At 35.8% G+C, this 23,853-nt stretch overlaps 1 protein-coding gene across 10 annotated transcripts in view; it reads right to left on the reverse strand.

The window, feature by feature from the left end:
- The window catches only part of LOC125678220 (CDK5 regulatory subunit-associated protein 2-like), an 85,007-nt gene that overhangs the window by 26,520 nt on the left and 34,634 nt on the right, over positions 1-23,853 (reverse strand). For all 10 annotated transcript variants that reach the window (XM_056156321.1, XM_056156317.1, XM_056156319.1 and 7 more), the window contains 13 exons: positions 22,821-22,925; positions 19,424-19,492; positions 18,606-18,734; positions 16,558-16,632; positions 14,599-14,736; positions 13,428-13,511; positions 11,868-11,963; positions 11,583-11,747; positions 11,281-11,376; positions 10,817-10,946; positions 10,523-10,662; positions 8,395-8,541; positions 8,085-8,197 (listed from right to left, as the gene is read on the reverse strand). In XM_056156321.1, coding sequence (XP_056012296.1) covers positions 8,085-8,197; positions 8,395-8,541; positions 10,523-10,662; positions 10,817-10,946; positions 11,281-11,376; positions 11,583-11,747; positions 11,868-11,963; positions 13,428-13,511; positions 14,599-14,736; positions 16,558-16,632; positions 18,606-18,734; positions 19,424-19,492; positions 22,821-22,925 — 1,487 coding nt within the window. The remainder of the gene's footprint in view (positions 1-8,084; positions 8,198-8,394; positions 8,542-10,522; positions 10,663-10,816; positions 10,947-11,280; positions 11,377-11,582; positions 11,748-11,867; positions 11,964-13,427; positions 13,512-14,598; positions 14,737-16,557; positions 16,633-18,605; positions 18,735-19,423; positions 19,493-22,820; positions 22,926-23,853) is intronic.

Here is a 23,853-nt window from a genome sequence, read left to right on the forward strand (position 1 = left end):
TAATCTCATTTCAGTTTTATTCATTTTGGCTTGCAACCTTAACAAACAACAAGAGGCCCACAGGCCTTATCATTCACCTGAGTATTAGTTAAAGTATCACTAGTTCCAAGGGCTATGAAATCTAGAAATAATTTCCTGTTCTGCATATCTAAGCTAAATTCTAATATTCAGCAACAGTATAAAACAATTCTTAAAACTTAAATGCTCCTAAAAGTGCCTATACTGATGAAAGATAGACTTTACATAATATAATATACAGTCAACTCTCGATAAACCGCCACCTTTTGTTCTTATGAAATTATGGCATTATAACGAATTTGGCGATGAATTGAATTACTGCCATCTTGAAGAAATAGAGTTACTGTTCTTTTATATATAAGAGTTATCTTTCCTCTTTTTACAATACTTACGTAAGTGAGCGATCGGGTAACATTCGGTAAAACAATACTGTCTCGTCTATGTTATAAATCTTTCAAATCATAATTTTTCATTACTTCTATTGCCTCTTTCCGGCCATCAATGATCAAACTCACATAAATTCCGGCATTTTCACCGCTTATAATTCTGGAAGAAATTACATGACGTTGTTTGAAACGAGTTAGCCACCCTTCAGAATAATTGAAATTGGACATTCCTAGCTCTGCACAATACTGTTTTCCCTTTTCAATTATCATATCCCCGGTAACAGGAATGTTTTTTGTCCTGACTTGCGTAAACCACATAAACAACGCCTTTTCTAAGTCAGTATTAAGTCCACTGCGGTGCCGTTTCCTGGCAGGCGGGCAAGAATTCCATCCTTTGCTGCTAAGATGTCGCCCACAGAAAAATGATTTGCAATATCCTGACGGGTACATTTTGGATGATGTCATTGGTACATAATGATTTGCTTTTTCTCATCAAAATTTAACAGGACCCTCTTTCGTGGCGAAGCCATAGCTAAATTGAAATGTGTTTCTATGATGTATAAACAACTTGACTACAGTTCATCTCGAGTAATTTTCTTGTTTATTCAATACAGCAATTATTGGGATCCTTCTGTCCAGGTGATCCAGAGATCGATAATGACCAATTAACTGCTTCACTGACCACGTGCACCCATGGCGGTTTATCGAGATAATTAACACATTGAAATAGACTTTTGTAATGAAAACACTGTGGCAAATGGCGATAGCGAATTTGGAGGTTTAACGAGAGTTTTAAGTAACAGGAAAAATGTTCCTAGAAAAATACGGCGTTATAACGAAAATGGCGGTGAATTGAGTGGCGATAATTCGAGAGTTACCTGTATGTAACATTAACACAATATGAATAATTTGGACCCGTCCTAGAGTCAAAACCCTAGGGTTACGAAATTCAAAGTTTTGGTAAATCCTTTTCTGCTTTTCCTAAATATGCATTTAGTTTTTATATCATATCAGCAAACTTAAAGAATTAAGTCTTTCAAATGGTAAAGACAATACTCACTATAATAATTTTGGCCCTACCCAGGAACAAAAACCCTTACCCCCTGGAACATGAAATTTACAATCTTGGTAAAGGAGGACCTACTCTTGAATATCTGTTTAGTTTCAATTTAGTATCAATAGCATTAAAGATATTATTTAAATGCACTCGTCTATAGAAACCAAGTTTGGCCCCGCCCTGGAGTTGGAATCTCTACTCAGGGGATCATGTACATTAAAATTTTTGGTAGAGGCCTTCCTGCTCTACATCACTATGCATTATTAAGTTTTTCTTGAAGATACAAGACTGTAGAGAAGAAGATATTTAAAAACTGGTCAATTTTTGGCAGCTTTTACTCCACCCCTAAAGCCCCAGGGGTGCAGGAATCCTGAAATTTACAATTTATACCCTTCTTGTCCCAAAGATGTTACCAAATTTTAGGAAGAATGAAGGTTTATAGCAAGAAGAAGATAAAAATATTCAATTGTTAACGTAGCGCGGACAACACACACTGCACAACAGAAGTTGACCAACTGTAATAGGTCACCTGAGTTTACTCAGATGACCTAAAAACGAAAATTTATACTTTTGAAATCAGTAATATGAAGGTTGAAAACAAAATCCTTTCAATTTAAACTGCATTAAGATTCATTTGTTTTCAATCATATTTACATGCAACTGTTCTTCCACTGAGCCAATTGAGTTAGTTCTAGATAGCCATACAAGTATATACTCTTCCTTTTAACTTCATATTTCAGGTTTTTCTAACAGATAATTTCGATATCAAAGGTTGTTGGATTTCAACTTTCTGGTAAACAATACACAATTACAGACTTACTGATGTCAATGTCCCTTATGAAATTAACAATCACCATGGCCATAGTGTCAATTTGGCAGTTATATATGCATTCTTAGAGACTCAATATTTGGATTTCAGATTGTAATACAAAACCTTCATTTTTGCTGGCACCACTTATGCTTTTAAAGTACATATTAAAAATGACTTTCTTTGTGCAAGAATACATTAAATATGATTTGTTCATAATAGCATCTACTTTTGACACTTATCCGAATGAAGTAGCACGTTAAAACTGACTTGATCCAAAAGACAAGAACCTTTACAAAAGAATACATACTTAGTATTAACTATTTTGGCATTTATTACACCAGTATAAGAACATGTTAAAATTGACTTGTTTGATAAGACATTGACCCATTAGATACAAAATATCCTAACTTTTGATAGATTGGCAGTATGAACTATTCAAGGTGCATATTTTTCACCCCTAACACCCTTGATTAGTTGGTATTTTCCTCTCCCTATCTGTAGCAAGTATGAGAACAAAAGCAGATATGGCACTGTATGCACAGTGTCTGCAATACAGTAAAACTTGAATACTGAGAAATCCAAACCACTTCCACCTCTCATTAAGAAAAGTTTACTAATTCAAAGTGCTTAGCTTGGCTTTGACTGTTGTCAACAAGTATTTAGAATATCTAACTCTTATCACCTTGACCTTTGAGAGAAAGAGAGAAGTGATCAGTCTGCCCTTTATGTAAGCTGATTCCCTATAGTTCCCTGGTAAAAATAAACATCAACTAAAGGATAGTAAATATGCAAACTTGTACGTTCCTTAGTGCCATAGTTTGCTCTGAATATTGCTATTATGACTTTGACCTTAAAAGCAATGTTTGACCTTTAGCCATGGATACAGTACACAAAATCTGGTGACCATCTGTGCCTTGGCTTACTATGAACATTTCCTACTAGGATATTCAACATTTCCTGTCTCTGACCTTAACTTTGAAAAAGATATGGTGTGACCTTTCACCATGGCAAGTGTGATGACCATCAGTAATGTGGTTTGTTCTTACTTTTGCCCACAAAATATTCAAGATTTCCCACATGACCTTGACTATTGATCCCTGAAAATCAATGGGCTTTGACCTCTCACCATGTAGAACTAGGTCTGTGGAGTCTAATGACCCCCCCCCCCCCCCCCCCCCCCCCCCCCCCCCCCCCCCACGTTATGATTTGAGAAATATCTGCAACGATTTCCAAAAGAAAAAAAATTCTATTCCTGAAAATCGATTACCTATGCAAAACAATGCATCTTTTGCATTCACTACAAACAATTACAAGTATGTGTTACCATGACACCACTGTTAAAATGGTGGAAAGTTTAGAACTAAAATATTGAAAAACAGTATATACAAGAAAACATCATATAGGCCTGAAATTGGAGTTCCACATATTGTATGATACACCTGTAGAAAAACTAAAAATACTTCCCAGTCTTTCCATATTTGTTTGTTGTAATATTAATGCAAAGAATAGCTGTGTGAAACACTAAATACTAAATAAAGTCTTCAAACAGAGGTGTGAGGGTATATCAAGTCTACTCATTTAGTAAAATGTGCTTTAGGCAATCAAATATTCAGCTATTCTAATAATTTTTTCCTGACAAATGGTCTTTTGGATTAATAAGTAGAACCCCATCTACAATAAAACATATTTCATTTTTTTTTTTTAAATGAAGGTATGCACTGCAATGCTTCACGCTCACATACTTTCCATGAAGTGCTAATGCGCTTCATGAAGAATACTGGCGTAAAGTATCGCAGTGCATACACTCATGTATTTTTAAAAAACGAAATTTACTTCTTAATAAAAGTTTTATGCTTAGACCTGATAGTTAAGAAGTCTAAGCGGTGGTATTTAAATGAAGGTCCTAACCTCTGTACACTGACATAATATTTCTTTAATCCTATATACTGTGGATTTCTTTTTATAATACGCAATACAAAGCATTATACTTTTCTGAAAGCTTTCACAAATCTCTTGAATTTGATAATTGTGCATCTTCCATTTTAGGCTGCCAGACGTTTGATATTCACCGTTACTCTTACAAATTCAATTTGTGTAGTTCATCAAAATGCAAATGTATGTAGAAAGCCTTACAAACAAGGACTAATTATACAGTGCTGGTGTATACTATAGTAACACATTGTCCTATTGGTATCGATATATACTCTCCAGGGATGCACTTAAATTTGGACATTGTTTGAAATGCTGCATGGTTCTACCTCCTCACTTCCGAGTTTCATGAATTTCTCTGCAGGCTCCAAGGCCATCAAACTTGGACAAGCTCTCTTGATCGAAGTCTCACTTTTTATCATATTTTCATAAAAAAAAAGTGAGTTTGTTTAAATTTTATGGCTCCTGGGCCAGGAACCATTCCTTCTATTCTGGGTTTCTTGAGTTTGATTTCTACTCATTTGACCCTGAATCCTTGTCTTTTGGTAAATCTATAGATTCTGGCTAAGAAAGAAATTGTATTAAAGTCCAGAAACCATTTTCACTTATCAATGCTCTATGAGCTATTAATTTGACCTAAAAACTAAGGGTAATTCCTCATCTCCTGGGCAGGGAATTGTGGATGTCCCTGGAGAAGAACAGGGCCCCATTTTCCTATGGCAGGATCCCAGGAGTTGAATTTTTGACCCCAAAATTAATAGGAAGTCTAAAGTTTCACAACTCTGGATGTTGCAGAAATGTAATTTGGGACTGGAAACCATTTACCTAACCTATGTGTGACTTTCCTAGGAATTTGACTTAGAAATCAATACTAACTTGCAAATAATTGCCATGAAGTGTTAATATCTTATATTCTATGCAAAAGTTTTAGTTAAGACAATTAAATCAATCCATATATTAGAAAATTAGTAAAATTTATGCATTATAAGGCAAGAGATAGAAGTTTCCCTTTAGCGATCTCTTAAGGTAGCTCACTAAACTAAAGCTTATACTCTTTATGACACTATGTCACAAGATGGCGATTTAAATGTTTTGTGAAATTATTTGTATCGATCAGTTTGTCTATCATCGTAGCTCAGTGATTAAAGCATTGGGCTGGTGAACCGCAGATCTCAAGTTCAAATCCACCAGAGTTCATATGTGTTGACATTTTTTTTGTTGAAAATCATGTTTTTATCCAAATTTGCATATTTTCTACCTTTTTGGCATATATACATATTATTTATCTTTTATGATTAAATCAATTCGTTCTGATTTGAGAAACTATTTCAGGGTGTAGTGAGCCACCTTAAAAATGTCAACAAAGTACATGGTATACCATCATAATTTATCACTGCAGCCCTGCTAGGTTCATATAAACTTGACCTTTTGATCAAGTCATTTCACTGTGAGAAGTCTGACAACCCCAGGTAAAAGATAATTTGATTAGTCTAAAACCATTGTCTACAAACTTCAACTTCGCAATTGTTATCTTTACCTGTACCTTTCAATGTAAATGTATGATCTTGAAAACCAACACAATTATTTTCACTATAATATATCTAGAGTCTCATTTCTGAGAGGAGATCGATCAGAAACCAAAAATTTACTAGTTATAAATGGAAAGAAAAATCCAAGGTTCTACCCTTCAACACTAGTTACTATACATGTATATCATTAATTCATCCAAAGGTAAGAATAACAATGCCTCTTAATTCCTTACACTATAAAAGTGCTTACTGGTCAGCATAACTTGTTACAGGTGTGAACAATAGAAGGGTTTACCTAATTGCAATTTCATGGTTGAAAGTGCCATAAGTCAATGTATATTTAACCACAAGTAGATTAAAAAGACTTACAATGAAATAACTCATAAACCGTATGGAAAAGGGGAAAAAATGCTCTGTTGAAAAATTTATGTCCTTAAAGTTCTTGAGTAATTCGAGCAGGATTGCACAAAGAGATAAGGCTTATGGAAAGCGACTAAAAAATTGATCAGTCAGCTAAGGTCCTGAAGAGAGTTACCTTTGATGATCTTACAATTTCTTAAATTTTTTTGTCCTTTGACCTTTACCTTGTGCAACTGGTTTTACTTTGCACAACTGGCTTTCTAAGTAAACATTACCAAGTTTGCTGATATTTATAATGACAGCTAAACAGCCACACTTCTGGAAAGGCAGCTTGCTATGAAAGCAGTGTGTGGTATTGACTAACTTCTGTCCCCAAAATTACACATCGAGATAAAATCATACAGTTGCTACAAAACATGTGTGTTGACAGTGCTACCATTATGGCAACCGAAGCTACATATCCATGCACAGATCTAGAATTTTTTCCCCCAGGGAATGGAGGTGACACAGAGACATGAACAGATACCATTTACAGACATAATGTGTTAAATGACAAATTCAATGATAGGTGTGAACAAGATTCTTCCCATGTCTGTTCTATCATTTCCAAATCCTGGACTATTGGTTGAATTTTAAAGAAATAGTAAATAAAATGGTCCATTTTGTGACATCAAAGAAACAATTATGTGTGAATATTGTTATTTTTTATTTGTATATTTTGGAAAGCATCAATCCAATTATAATACAATGAGTTTATCTGACATTTGAATCCTTTCAAATTTTTTGTATTATAGGGGCATTAATAGTGTACCAAACTTGTCTAGTCCTTATGATTTCATGGATATAATCTTGACATCATAATAAATACGAATAATAGCTAAAAACTAGATCATCAGGCCCTCAAGAATAAGATACACCTACTGTAAAATCCTTATACCCAAGTAATCAATAACAAGATTATTGACAAAAAGTTTCTCTCACTAAATCAACAGTCTGTCTGATTTATCTACCATCAGTTCCAATAGAATTCTTCTAGAGTATTGCACTCGTGACTTGATGCACAAAATGATGTACTCATGTAATCAACAAGTCATCCAAAAGACATACAAATCTATATGTGCTGGTAAGCAACAGTACAAGACTTCATTCCAATCTAAAGCACACCATGGTGCTGATTAACAAACATAAGATGGAGAGGCATGGTGAAGCCCGTACACGCCTACAACTTTATGATGGAGTACTATAACACAACTCAAGATGCTGGCCTTTTCAAAAGAATGATCAAATCCCTCCTTACTTGACAAATCTGAAATCCATCCAAGTTCGAAGAGCACCTACCCTCATATGTTGTGATATTACATCAAATTTCATGTGATTATTACAGGGCAATACGTATATGTACATGGCTAGAACTTTGATAACTGATGTCTCATATCTTCCTAACAATGAACTACAAGCTAGCTCCTTATGACTAGTTTAGACCGGTGTCTCCACACAATCCTGCCACAGACCACATTATAATCATCAGTTATTTCTGTTCAAAACAGGAGGCACACATCTTCAATGTGTATGTAATCAGTCCACAAAGTTTAACTACAAAACTGACACAGTCAGCAAGGGTGCCACTGAGGGTTATTAGAGGAAAGTGACCGGTCTACAAAGTTTGAATACGCTGAATGAAATTTTTTTATATTACAGACTACACAAACAAGGTACGTCAGGTGTTTAGGATGGACAGAGCAACAAATGGAGAGAGTTGAGTGACTCTAAGATTTGTGTTCACTGCCAGAGAGATACAGGTATATACTGTATATCCGCAGTTTCATCCATTAAGACACCCACTCGTCTCAAATGAATTTTCTGCATCTAGAACACAGATTCTTGTGTTATCCAGAGACACTGTCAGAAGCCATGTTTATAAAATATTGAAGAGGTAGACAGAAAGATGGACCAGTGAGTGCACTTGGCCAGTGACAAATACTCAGAAAACTTACCCATTCAATTTGGGTTCATTTTCGTTCAATGTCAGGATGATCTGCCTTTCTCTTTGTATGGCGTTTCGAAGTGTTTCTAGTTCTGACAGTTGTTGTTCCAGTGTATCTTTCAACTACAATGACAACATCGTGTTATAATAAGCTTTAGCTCAAACATAAGACATCCCTATGCCTTAAGTAAATACATGCGAATAAAATAATTTTTCTATCAATTTTGACAGGAACATTTTTTTATCACATCAACCATCATAAAACATCCCAATTTCATTAGCTGCATAAGAGACTTGCACTTAAAAAAAACCCCACCAACCTTATGATTTTCCTCCATGGACACTTTTCCAGATTTTCCAGGACTAGGATTTGAATAACGGTCACTGACATTTCTTACTTCTATCTCGACTTTGTGGGTCTCCCCTATTCTTCCTGGTGACGACACTAGTTTTGATTTCAGGTCATACTAAATAATTTTAAAAAAGAAATTACTAATAACAAGGTCAACAAGCACAACACAAGTTTCTTGACATAAAGTGAAGGTGTCGCAAAGATAATGATCAAATATGACCTTGTAAGGCCTTGACTAAAAGTCATGGCAGTCTTTAAGTTAGACTTACCTGTATTAACAATAAAATGTCACATAAACCTTATCAATATGTGCAGTACTCTATGAACTAGATATAATTTTCACCACTGTATAACTGACAAATTAAATATGCATTCATAGTATTACCAATTACCCATGACTGTTTATCAGGGAAAGAGTGTCATTGTTGAAATAGATCATTCTATTAATCCTGTGCTATTATGCATTTATTGGAAAATGTATGTGTTTTCTATTGCACTAATAATAGAATTCTTTATACAGATCATAAATCACTATTCAAAGTGATGAATCCTTGTCCCATTGCATCCACTATAGTTACATACTGCTGTCTCATCCCCTCCACTATAGTTACTTACTGCTGTATCATCCCCCTCCACTATAGTTACATACTGTTGTCTCATCCCCCTCCACTATAGTTACATACTGTTGTCTCATCCCCCTCCACTATAGTTACATACTGCTGTCTCATCCCCCTCCACTATAGTTACATACTGTTGTCTCATCCCCCTCCACTATAGTTACATACTGTTGTCTCATCCCCCTCCACTATAGTTACATACTGCTGTCTCATCCCCTCCACTATAGTTACATACTGTTGTCTCATCCCCCTCCACTATAGTTACATACTGCTGTCTCATCCCCTCCACTATAGTTACATACTGTTGTCTCATCCCCCTCCACTATAGTTACATACTGTTGTCTCATCCCCCTCCACTATAGTTACATACTGTTGTCTCATCCCCCTCCACTATAGTTACATACTGCTGTCTCATCCCCTCCACTATAGTTACATACTGTTGTCTCATCCCCTCCACTATAGTTACATACTGTTGTCTCATCCCCCTCCACTATAGTTACATACTGCTGTCTCATCCCCTCCACTATAGTTACATACTGTTGTCTCATCCCCCTCCACTATAGTTACATACTGCTGTCTCATCCCCCTCCACTATAGTTACATACTGCTGTCTCATCCCCCTCCACTATAATTACATACTGTTGTCTCATCCCCTCCACTATAGTTACTTACTGTTGTCTCATCCCCTCCACTATAATTACATACTGCTGTCTCATCCCCCTCCACTATAATTACATACTGCTGTCTCATCCCCTCCACTATAGTTACATACTGTTGTCCCATCCCCCTCCACTATAGTTACATACTGCTGTCTCATCCCCCTCCACTATAGTTACATACTGCTGTCTCATCCCCCTCCACTATAATTACATACTGTTGTCTCATCCCCCTCCACTATAGTTACATACTGTTGTCTCATCCCCCTCCACTATAGTTACATACTGCTGTCTCATCCCCCTCCACTATAGTTACATACTGCTGTCTCATCCCCCTCCACTATAGTTACATACTGTTGTCTCATCCCCCTCCACTATAGTTACATACTGCTGTCTCATCCCCCTCCACTATAGTTACATACTGCTGTCTCATCCCCCTCCACTATAGTTACATACTGTTGTCTCATCCCCCTCCACTATAGTTACTTACTGTTGTCTCATCCCCTCCACTATAGTTACTTACTGTTGTCTCATCCCCTCCACTATAGTTACATACTGTTGTCTCATCCCCCTCCACTATAGTTACATACTGCTGTCTCATCCCCTCCACTATAGTTACATACTGCTGTCTCATCCCCTCCACTATAGTTACATACTGTTGTCTCATCCCCTCCACTATAGTTACATACTGTTGTCTCATCCCCCTCCACTATAGTTACATACTGCTGTCTCATCCCCCTCCACTATAGTTACATACTGCTGTCTCATCCCCCTCCACTATAGTTACTTATTGCTAATTTTAGTTTGCAGTCTGAGAACCTACCAACTCCTGCTTGAGCATTTCCTCTCTCCTGAATGCTTGTCGTAGATCATCCTTTGCAGCTTCCAGTTCCAACTTCAAGTTTCCTATCCTACCATTGAGAACTTGTTCATTTTCATGAAATCTCAAGGAATCAAGCAAATCTGAAAGTCAAATTAATTTTCTTTTAACAAATTCAATTGATGTTTAATCTGCATCTGTCAAAAATAATACACTAATTAAAAAATAAACTGAAGAACATATAATAGGTAAATAAAAAATCAAGCAAATCAAAACTTATACAAAAATAAGTCACACCATTTTTGTCCTGCAATTCATTTTTGAGTTTTTCCAGCTGATTCTGTAGACTGGGAGCGTCCAAACCAGATTGAATTCCTCTTAATTCCGCTATCAGTCTCTCTTTTTCTTGTCCACTGGCAACTAAGGCCTAAAACAAGAAAATGAAACACTTCTTTAGACGAAGTCACAGGAAAGTCAGATTCTTGTTCAAAGTTTACATAAAAGGTCTAATGGAAAATTTGTAGAAAAGATATAATAATTTGCACAAATGTTGTAGCATTTTGCAGTGATGTGCAGCATAAAATTGTTTTTATATCTTTGCTGCACTGACAATTCACCTGTAACTTGTGGAAGAATTAAATGGCTTTCAGAATGCCAACAATTCATTTTGGGAAAATCAGTATTTTACAAAGTGTTAGGACTTGCAAGTAATTTCAAAACCATGAAGAAAATGAAAAGGGGATTTGTTAATCCCTAGTCACCTCTATCATTTTCTCTTTCTCCTTGAGTGCCTGTCTCAATTCCTCCTGCGCATCTTCATTTCGTTTCTCTGACCAACCACATCTGTTTTCAACTGACTGCAACAAACAATTACAAAAATTGTTTTTTGTCATTGAATTTATTAAGCTGGTTTGTTGTTTTATTTTAAACTGAAGTTTTACAGATTGATTGATCTCTACTGATCCTTTGATTAAGGTTAAGCAGAGAGTTATCCTTCTTTAATTGGGGTGGGGGGGGGTGGGTGGGTGAGAGAGAGAATTACATATCTCTTGCGACACACTACCTGAAGCTCTCGCTGGACCTCAGCCAGCTCACTTTTGAGGTTGTGAATTTCCTTATCCAGCTTATTCATTTCATCGTCATGTTTTTCTGCTTGTGTCAGCAGATCTTCATCTTTGTCCCGTAATTTCTTCAGCAAACTGTTCATTGTCTCCGCATTATCTGTATCCTGAAGCATTACAAACAAAATTCGGAATCGTATACTTATCACTTGCCATGATCTAACTAATATACACACATCACTCAGTTTTGATGAACAACATTTTGAAAAGCAGTAATGAGAGCATACCTTGAGTTCTGCATCTGGAGTTTTCATTCCTTTCTTCAATCTCTCTATTTCATCTTCTTTCCTCTTAATCACCTGTTTGTGTTCTGTCACAGCATCCTACAAAAAGTTATGTGAAATCGAGATATTTTGTATGAGACACAATCTAAGATCTAAGAGTTCTTGGGGAAAAAAAGCCTTTGCTTTATTAGACATTTGGACTGACAGTAACTGGAATTTCATTACACCTAACATTTCAATCATCTCAACAATTAACTATAACAATCACCAAGACATTCATAAGGCATTTAAAAACTGCTGTGTCTTAAAACACCCCATAATGCTCTCTAAAATCAATTTACAGTTTGGTCACTAGATCAGTTTTATTCTTTGATTCCTCTCTGTAATTGAACTTGTCTGGTTTTAAGAACATCATTTTCCCCCCTTAGTAAATTCTACATCTAAAATTCCAAACTCCAGAGAAGAGTTCCGAAGAACATGTATTGCCTGCAATGGCTTCAATAATCGTCTATATTAATGACCCTAACACAGGAAGTACACAAGCTAAATATCTACATCCTATCTCTTACCGTCACAAAGTTCTAAGGTGTGACAATGTAAAGTCTTCAGCTTGTGCACTGTGTTAAAACCCTGACTACTATTTTTGTATAGTGCAGGGTTGAAACTTAACTAAAATTTCCATGAGCCATGTGGGCTCCTGAAATGTTATTTCTGGGAGCCCACAACAAAACATGCTAGCCCACATCCGATGAAATATAATGCAAAAAATCCATGAGACATGTGAATGGATCATACATGTATATTTTGTGTGCGTTTGATTCATTATACCGTTTGAATGCATAGTAATATTTAGAGAGGCTGAAAACAGATTTCCATACTTTTTTTTATTTTATATAATACATGCAAATATACTCTACCACAAAAACATTCATTATCAAATTATTTGTATTCCAACACCAATATTTATTTTAATTTGTTCTGACAACAACGCTGCTTTTTTTGTACTAACAGTAGCTTTTTATTTTATCATATCCCCATGTCATAATCATCATGAAGACTGCAGCTGTGCTCTCTTTATTTTAGCAAGCTCAAAAACTTCCAGCTATTTTGATATCACTGATCTAGCCAATCGATTTGGGTAAAAATTGCACATGGTTTACTTTCGTTTTAAAAGGTCTCCAAAATGCTTTAAATTAAGCTTGCAATTAACTCAGAAGCATTTGGTCGCCAAAGATACACTGATTACTGAGCCTGATACAATTATGACCGATTCCCGTTTACAGAAATCACTCCCTATGTGGGCGAGCGCGACAGCAAATTTAGGCGCCCACACAAAATTTTACTAGCAATTGGCAAGTGAGTGAGTGTTAAGTTTAAACCCTGTTACCTGTAGTGCATGCAAAATGTAACATTATCCTACAAATAGTCTATCCTTATTTGTGTTGCTCTAGAGCCTTCTGTAACATTATCCTACAAATAATCTATCCTTATTTGTGTTGCTCACCTCTAGAGCCTTCTGTAACATTATTCTACAAATAGTCTACCCTTATTTGTGTTGCTCACCTCTAGAGCCTTCTGGCAAGCCTTCAAAGAGTTTGTCAGTTGTTTTAAAGTCTTATCCTTTTCATTTCCTTCTTTCTCTATACACTGAAAGATGAAATACATGTTTTTCTTTTAAGTTTTTTTTTAACAACATCTAAGATCCAGACATCTAATTCATACATCACTCATATATTGCATCATCAGTGATCCCAAGTTTTACTTTTAAACTTGCTAAAACTAACAATTCATGTTATCCAAATGGATTCTGGATCTAATATTTTACTAAACATATGATATGGCATTACACTTATGTCCATTTCTTTTTCTTTTTTTAAACTATGCAGCCTTGTTTTTATTGATATCTACATGTAAATCAATATATGAATCCGGATATGAGTTATCTAATGTTTTTTCGTGACCATGTAGATATTAATACTACTAAATTACTAATCAAAAAATAAAAGGTTTATACCTTTGCCTTTGCAAATAACACTTATGTATAATAGTATACTGACATTGTATCATATCAAATAAAACCTCAACAGGAATTTCACTGATTTATAAATTTCCATTTCTTATACAGCTGCTAAATATTAATCTAAAACAAGATGTGTTTGTGAAACACAAATGCCCCCGATAATGGCCAATTCCAAAGATGGACAAGGTCAAAAGGACAAATATCTTGGTACCAGTAAAAAGATCTTGGTCACAAGAAATGCTCATGTACAATATGAAAGCTCTACTATTTACCATTTACAAGTTATGACTTATGTAAAAAAAAATTATTAAAAGTAGGTCAAATGTCAAGGTCAAAAGGTTTAGTACCAACGGAAAGGTCTTGTCACAAGGAATACTCATGTGAAATATGAAAGCTCTATCTCTAACTGTTCAAAAGTTATTAGCAAGGTTAAAGTTTTCAAAAAGTAGGTCAAACTCCAAGGTCAAGGTCACAGGGTCAAAAATGTTGGTACCCACGGAAAGGTCTTGTCACAAGGAATACTCATGTGAAATATCAAAGCTCTATCTCTTACTGTTCAAAAGTTATTAGCAAGGTTAAAGTTTCAGACAGAATGACAGACAGGACAAAAACAATATGCCCCCCGATCTTCGATCTCGGAGGCATAAAAAGAGCTTTTTCTTCAAACTACGTGCACATTATCCATCAAATCAAAAGCTGAATAATGACATTCACCTCAATGGTCTGTTCTGCTGTCAGTAACATCTGATTGGCTCTCTCCATCTCATGCTCCTTGTCACGAATTTCACGCCTCAGTTGTCGAATCTCTGCATCCTTGTCATCAGCTAGCCTTATTTTCTCATTCAATGACTCCTGTTTTGGAAAAATAAATTTAACTTTAATCATACCTGGCTGTGCAATACCTGGCAATTTTCAGAAAGTTTGTTCCATGATGAAATCAGTCAATTATTGTCATATAATAACTGCAAATTCCCAATTATATGATGAAATCAGTCAATTATTTAAGGAATGACTTTAATTCTGGGGCAAGTTATACGAGTATAACCTGGTTTGGGTCAGTTTACGCTTTATAATCCGCAAAGCGGATTATAAAAAAGCATAAACTGACCCAAACCAGGTTATACTCGTATAACTTGCCCCAGAATTAAAGTCATTCCTTATAATTTAATGCAAGAGACTAAGATGCTAACCTTCGTTTATCAAAATGCACATTAACTCTGAAAAATACAAGTCAACTAAGCTGCGTAATGATTTACTTAGCAACAGCGACACGAAGTGTCTAGCTGCGAAGCCGAAGGTCGCCATCTTTTATCTTAGTTCTACGGAGCCTAGCCATTTATCAAAATATTGTATCGAAAGTGAAGTTTATCATGATAGAAAATATGTGTAGACTATCCATGCAATGCGTATTTCGCTACCCTTTAGAGATAGAGATCGACTTTGAAGTCGATCATCTCCGACAGATTGAGAAAATACGGGAAAATGCATTGTTTAGTCCTACCCAAAATGAATCTTAAAATATCAGAAAATGCAATAATTTACGGCTTTCAACTCTGTGAAAACTTCTACTAGATGAAAACATACCCTTGTATGCAATGTTGTCGCTAATAGTAAATCCGACACAAGAAAATATGTAAGCAAGTAACAAATAGCGATCCACATGTCAATGTGTCTGATGTCATGTGATAAAATGTGACGTATGAATTTTTGTGTGCTTTGTTGAAAGACGGATCAAGGAATGAAACAACTCACCCCCTTCCTTTTCCCCAGTGAGAAATGTATTTCAAAATGAACAGGGTAATGCTTACTTGGCAAATCATTAATTCGAATATAATATCTATGTTTTAATCAATTATTCGACCATACATACAGAGAAAGATGTTTTACAACAGTGATTTGCGTACAAGATGCTAATATTGACAACGAGAAAACAACATGTGTATCAACCGAAGTATCTTATTGTGCACTTGACTTTCTATTCCATAGAAAGTGATGCGATGTAAATTTAAAGAGAGAGGGGAAAAAAATAGTTCCGACATCTGGTTGTCAAGGGTGTGTGTCCCCATACCAAACCAGGTTACACAAAAATAACTTGCGTTCCTCAATTGGAATTTGACCAATCAGAGACAAGGATACAATAAGAATTAAATTATTGTCATATAATTACTGCAAATCCCCAATTATATGCGAGGAATTTATTATCACGTAATTTCGTGAAAAGCATCACTAGCGAAATAAAAGTATCCATTTTTATTTTTATATTGCTAAAATATATGAGAAAGTTCTTGATCAACAGAGCACTCAAGAATTTATGTTCTTGCAATTTGACATGTACGAGTTATTTCGCGATATAAAGTACTCGCATCAAATAAGGATTCTATAGTAACTGAATCTGGCTAAAGCGTCAGTTTGCATTCCTTGTGGAATTATACACCTTCAAACAAGACTCCTTGACAGGCACACTCATTGAAGATCTAGAATTGGTCACAATTGTTCAAAATTATTTTAAAAAATTAAAAACTTTATTTCTCAAAAAATAAACAGTACTCAAGGAATTCTTTGTTCATCCATACATGTGACACACATATACATATAACCATGGATATAAACAAGACCATATATGGTACATTAGTTTTGTGTAGTATAATAATTTTGAAACAAAACAGTAAGTACCTCTACAGCTTTTTCCTTCTCTTGAAGTCTACTCTGTAACTCTCTGATCCATTTATCTTTTATTGAGGTGTCCTCCTAAAATTAGATCACATCCCAAATTAGAACACTGAAACTTACTTCATATCAATTTGATGGGCATCAAGTTTTGTTGTTTGCCAATTCAGACAGATTCAATCATTTTTCCTTTACATGAATTGCTTTTCACATAAAATCTGGGTGTATCTTTTCATGTGCATTTCATGTGACTTGGTTTTCACATGAAATTCCAAGTAGAAAGCATTTAAAAGTGAATATCACATGAATCGCTTTTCATGTGTCAGATTTTCATGTGAGATTCATGTGAAATATTGTGAAATTCACATGAAAAGTGAACAAAAAATTCATGTGAAGCACACATTTGCCTGTATACTCCTTAACAAGAGGCCCACGCGTCCTAACAGCCTATCCTGTACACTCCTTAACAAGAGGCCCACGCGTCCTAACAGCCTATCCTGTATACTCCTTAACAAGAGGCCCACGCGTCCTAACAGCCTATCCTGTATACTCCTTAACAAGAGGCCCACGCGTCCTAACAGCCTATCCTGTATACTCCTTAACAAGAGGCCCACGCGTCCTAACAGCCTATCCTGTATACTCCTTAACAAGAGGCCCACGCGTCCTAACAGCCTATCCTGTATACTCCTTAACAAGAGGCCCACGGGTCCTAACAGCCTATCCTGTACACTCCTTAACAAGAGGCCCACGCGTCCTAACAGCCTATCCTGTATACTCCTTAACAAGAGGCCCACGCGTCCTAACAGCCTATCCTGTACACTCCTTAACAAGAGGTCCACGCGTCCTAACAGCCTATCCTGTATACTCCTTAACAAGAGGCCCACGCGTCCTAACAGCCTATCCTGTACACTCCTTAACAAGAGGGCCACGCGTCCTAACAGCCTATCCTGTATACTCCTTAACAAGAGGCCCACGCGTCCTAACAGCCTATCCTGTACACTCCTTAACAAGAGGCCCACGCGTCCTAACAGCCTATCCTGTATACTCCTTAACAAGAGGCCCACGCGTCCTAACAGCCTATCCTGTACACTCCTTAACAAGAGGGCCACGCGTCCTAACAGCCTATCCTGTATACTCCTTAACAAGAGGCCCACGGGTCCTAACAGCCTATCAAGTATCACACAATGAACAACATACATTAGAAATGTTGTGTGTAAATCGGGCAAGTTTGGATCTTTAAAAAACTCAGAACTTGCTGTCCTTATGGCAAAAAAAAGCAACCTTTCTACCAAATATAAGCAGCTAATATTTCTAAAATGTTAAGCTGTGGTCCAGACAAATATTTCTTTCTTTAGTCTAAACCACAATCCAGGGGTGTGCAATTACCATCACCCAACACCCAGGGTTACTGATTGTAGATGTCGTGCAAGTGAAAATCAGTGATGTGTCAGCCCATTGTGTTAGTAAATATAAAATTAAAGTAAAAACATTATTTGTTGTACAATTGTCAATATTATGTAAACCGAGTTAACATAGAATTTAATTTCACTACCAAATCAAGATCTTTAATCTATTTTAACATATATGCATTGTGCACTGATGACAAACGAGGGTTCAATGACAAAATGAAGAAGCCCCTTTTGTTTGCAGGGTTCCGTGTTTGCTCTCAATTTTGTATTCTTTATAAGTTCCCTGAGATTGATCATCATTAACTTTACCTTTTTTCTTTTCACTTGACAATTACAAACAGAAAATGTTTACTCAACACTGGACATATACTGTACAGTGGACAACACATGATCGTTGTTGTACTTTAATGAAGAGTAAAGTCTCATGCATTGCATGTACTGCTAAAAGTATCAAGATATTGTGAAATCCATTGGTCCTGGGAAAACTTTGAACTTTCTTGAACTTGAAGGTTGTTTCCATTCTGCGGAGGGGGCACTCTTAATGGGTGGAAAGGGTGCCATCTAAGGTTGCATCCCAAAACGCTTTTCTGGATCCACTTCTGAAACATGCAATTATCTTTAGAGATGTTTGGATCCCCTCTTTACCTGGGGAGTTGGTCTAAAGATCTCCATACACTGCTGCATCTGTCTCTCCTTGTCCTTCAGACTCTCAGACAACTGCAGGATGATCTTCTCCTTGGTCTGAAGCTGTATCTCCAAATCATCAATCTTAAACTGTAAAGAGATTACAATTTTGATTGTTTTTTTTGTTTTGTTTTTTTAAATTACTGGTTGACATGAATAAGGAGACAAAATGAAGAGCCTTTGTTGAAACCCTATATTCTAAGTTTAAGGTACTCGCTGTATAACGACCATATTTCACATCTAGTAAATGAAGGGTCGGATTTTTGTGGTTATGGTATCAATTTGAAGGGCTCATCAAATAAAAATAATCCACCATAGCAATTTTCAAGATTTTATTTACTGCTTGATTTATTGCACCTAGAATTCAACATTGAAGTCTAAGGAAAGAGCATGTTTTATTGAAATATTTTTCAAAGAAATCATATTTTCATACAAAGCTCCTGGTAGAAAGTTACATACACTTTTTCTTTATGAAAATATGAAATAAAATTAATTATTTACCACACACATTTTTAGAAAATTAGATTTTTCTTACTTTTTCAAAGGGCAGATAACTCTTCAAAAAAGTATCAAGAGCAAAAAGGTCTGCTTCTAATCATTTACCAATCATGTGAATTTCATTTACTTCACTTTCATCAATATTTAACAATAAACATTTATGTTGATTTAAATTCTTCAAATTTGTTCATTATCCTTTCGTTATACATCAAATTGAATACCTTAAGCGAAGAGAAAAATGGTGAAGAAGAAACACTGGAATACAGAGGAATTGTACTTACCTGTAAATGTTGTGATCTGTAATCTTCTGATGCAGTCTCCTTCTCTTTCCTCAGCTGACACTGAAGGTCCTGTAAATACAGCAAAGCTTTAACCTCTAGACACAATAAAATCCCTCAGTATAGGCCAGAAATATTCACTGTAAATACAGCAAAGCTTTAACCTCTTGACACAATAAAATCCCTCAGTGTAGACCAGAAATATTCACTGTAAATACAGCAAAGCTTCAACCTCTAGGCACAATAAAATCCCTCAGTGTAGGCCAGAAATATTCACTGTAAATACAGCAAAGCTTTAACCTCTAGACACAATAAAATCCCTCAGTGTAGGCCAGAAATATTCACTGTAAATACAGCAAAGCTTCAACCTCTAGGAACAATAAAATCCTTTAGTGTAGGCCAACAACAACAAAAATACTAACAGAAACCAAACCAATTATCAGCATATGTGATCCAGTGACCTTGACCTTAAAGCAATTAGGTGATCCTTTAGTCGTAGAGACTCTTCATGTGAAGGTCTATTACTATTTAATTACAAATCTTACAGACAGATGGACAGATCCAAATTAATATCCTCTGCTTTCTCTGAAGCAGATACAAACAAGAGGCCCATGGGCCACATCGCTCACCTGAGTCACCTTGTCTCATATTCAAAAATTTTTCCTATATATTTGCATGTAAAACTTTGATCCCTATTGTGACCCCAACCTACTCCCGGGGGCCATGATTTTTTCCAAATTTAATCTGGACTAGGTCAGGAAGCTTTTATGTGAATGTAAACTTTTCTGGCCCAGTGAAATTTCAGAAGATTTTTAATGATTTTTCCTATATATTTGTATGTAAAAATTGATCCCTCATTGTCACCTCATCTTACCCCCGGGGGCCATGATTTGAACAAACTTGAATCTGCACTATGTCAGGAAGCTTTCATATAAATTTCAGCTTTTTTGGCCCAGTGGTTGTTGAGAACAAGATTTTTAAATGACCCCACACTATTTTTGCATTTTTGTGATTATCTCCCCATTGAAATGGACATGGTCCTTCATTTGAACAAACTTGAAAGCCCTTCACCCAAGGATGCTTTTGGCCAAGTTTGGTTGAAATTGGCCCAGTGGTTCTGAAGAAGTTCAAAATGTAAAAAGTTTACAGACAGATGGACAGGCGATCAGAAAAGCTCACTAGAGCTTTCAGCTCAGGTGAGCTAAAATGGAGTAAAAACAGGCTTCATGTGGAAAACATGGAAATAACTTGAGCTGTGTAGAGTATGTATTCTCTTCTATATATTCTACACATAATGGTGAGTTACATTTACATAATGGTGAGTCACATTTAGTATGTAGTCTCCTCTATATATTCTACACATAATGGTGAGTTACATTTACATAATGGTGAGTCACATTTAGTGTGTAATCTCCTCTATATATTCTACTCATAATGGTGAGTTACATTTACATAATGGTGAGTCACATTTAGTGTGTAATCTCCTCTATATATTCTACACATAATGGTGAGTCACATTTAGTGTGTAATCTCCTCTATATATATTCTACACATAATGGTGAGTCACATTTAGTGTGTAATCTCCTCTATATATTCTACACATAATGGTGAGTTACATTTACATAATGGTGAGTCACATTTAGTATGTATTCTCCTCTATATATTCTACACATAATGGTGAGTCACATTTACATAATGGTGAGTCACATTTAGTATGTAGTCTCCTCTATATATTCTACACATAATGGTGAGTTACATTTACATAATGGTGAGTCACATTTAGTATGTAGTCTCCTCTATATATTCTACACATAATGGTGAGTCACATTTACATAATGGTGAGTCACATTTAGTATGTAATCTCCTCTATATATTCTACACATAATGTAGCTGCAATAATGTAGCCCAATCCAATTTTTTTTTATTCTGACGTTTTCGGGATAGGGCTACAATTCCATAGGATCTCCGTAATGGTGCAAAATAATTTTATGAATAACCGATAATAAACTCTGTGTATTGGTCCCAAATGTTGTTTACACCAAAAGGAGTACCAACTTTGTGCTCGGGCATGTCTAATAAAGGTGTTTTTCATTAAATATAATGTACAGCATGCAAAATTCTTCGTCTGCTCCGCCATGCTTGTTATCGCGAGATCTCGTAGGTGGATCTAATGAAAAGCCTAAACATTGACAATCAGCGCGAAAATGTAGTTACTCGAGCCACTTCGACAAAGGAAAGAAAATCATATTGTTGCAGAAAGAATTTACACTCTGCTGTTCGGTTTTTAACTTGATATTAAATTCAAACCTTCTCAATACCGACGAAATAGCTTTCGCCTCCATACTTGTCCATTGATGTAAATACCACCTTATATGGCATATGCAAATGACTTGACAACCGGAACTTGAAACTTCAGTACATCAAACATGGCGCATAAATATGAATCGAGAAACTGGGATTTATCGAAATTGTTGAAAACGGTAGAATAGAGCCTCACAAATCTAAAGTTGCAGGTTGTAAATTTATATATTGACTAAGAAACATAGAATATCATTTTATTTACGTAAAGAAAGTCAGGAAATGTTTAGAATGAGCGCAAATGTTGCGGGAGTGAATCACTCCCGCATTTGCACCATTACGGAGATCCTAAGGAGTTGTAGCCCTCTCCCTAAAAAAAAAAAAAAAAAAAAAAAAATCAGAGAGGGCTACATTATTGCAGCTACACATAATGGTGAGTTACATTTACATAATGGTGAGTCACATTTAGTATGTAATCTCCTCTATATATTCTACACATAATGGTGAGTCACATTTAGTATGTAGTCTCCTCTATATATTCTACACATAATGGTGAGTCACATTTAGTATGTAATCTCCTCTATATATTCTACACATAATGGTGAGTCACATTTAGTATGTAATCTCCTCTATATATTCTACACATAATGGTGAGTTACATTTACATAATGGTGAGTCACATTTAGTATGTAGTCTCCTCTATATATTCTACACATAATGGTGAGTTACATTTACATAATGGTGAGTCACATTTAGTATGTATTCTCTTCTATATATTCTACACATAATGGTGAGTTACATTTACATAATGGTGAGTCACATTTAGTATGTAATCTCCTCTATATATTCTACACATAATGGTGAGTTACATTTAGTATGTAATCTCCTCTATATATTCTACACATAATGGTGAGTCACATTTACACGTGTTGATTTACACATTTTGTGAAGCAGGTGCTCTAAGCATTACTTCTATTGTTAAAAATTTTAAAGAACCTCTGCATAAATATTCTTTTCAAACACAAATTTTTAAAACTTATCATTTTTTGTTTATACAACAAATTTTACAAAATAATTATCATTTTAATTTTTTAAATTATACCTGTACAGCATCTTCACTCTGTCGCAGTGCAGTCTCTGCTTTGTTCAAAAGCTCCTTAAACCCCTCCAGCTCTCCTTCCTTTTTACCCAGAGTTCTCAGCAGATTCTGTGGAGAAAAATCAGCACAATCACTACTTAGTTTCTCTAGAGTCAGTCTCTCTTCTAGTAACTCCATAGTCCATTTTTCTTCTAAATTAGATTCCCCACGCAAGTCAGTAATCCAATTCTGATCAGTACCAGAGGCTCCAACAAGATCAATAAGGGAATTAGGTTTATAGGGATTTGCTGGCAATTTTTCATCAATGCCCGAATCTTCCAAAAGTTCAGAAGTCCATTCTGGTTCCAAATTTCTTTTGTTACTACTGACTTTTAATGCCTCACACTGTTTTACCCTGGAAATCCTAGCTAGTTCAGAAGTCCATTTTTGCTCTGCATCCATTTCCCACAAACTGTCATCACTGGACTCCCAAACAAAGTCCTCCCAATTCAAATCCATAATCAGTCATCTAGCAATTAATCACTAAAAATCACACCCTGTCAGCACTATCACCCGGTCAGTAGAACAGCCTCTACAAACCCCTAAAAATATTTCAATTAGAATTTCATAAGCTGAAAGCACTTCATAAAAAAATTTCCTTTTTTGCTCTGATAGTTAAAATCTTAGTCCAACAATTATCCCAGAGTGTTTGCCTGCAGTAGTCCATATTCCTAACACCCCCAATAAGTAACCAAGATTAAACGACAATAAATAAGTCACCAAAATGAAAATCCAAGACTTTAAACAACAATTGCACAGATAGAGATTATGCAAATCTTCTGTTTTATAATCTGACACTAGTTAATACACATGGCTGCTCTGATCATTTTAAAGGGTATTTTCCTGAGGGGTATCTTTATACCACAGTTTAGCCAACACTGGATCAACACGCCTCCTAATTGGTTCCCTTCTGGTCCCCAGGGAGCTCTTTCATGAATTAAGTTTATTTTATGAATATACACCTTGTATCAACAGAGACAACTTAATGACACCTTTT

This window comes from Ostrea edulis, chromosome 2, assembly GCF_947568905.1.
Source record: "Ostrea edulis chromosome 2, xbOstEdul1.1, whole genome shotgun sequence".
Classification (NCBI taxonomy): domain Eukaryota; kingdom Metazoa; phylum Mollusca; class Bivalvia; order Ostreida; family Ostreidae; genus Ostrea; species Ostrea edulis.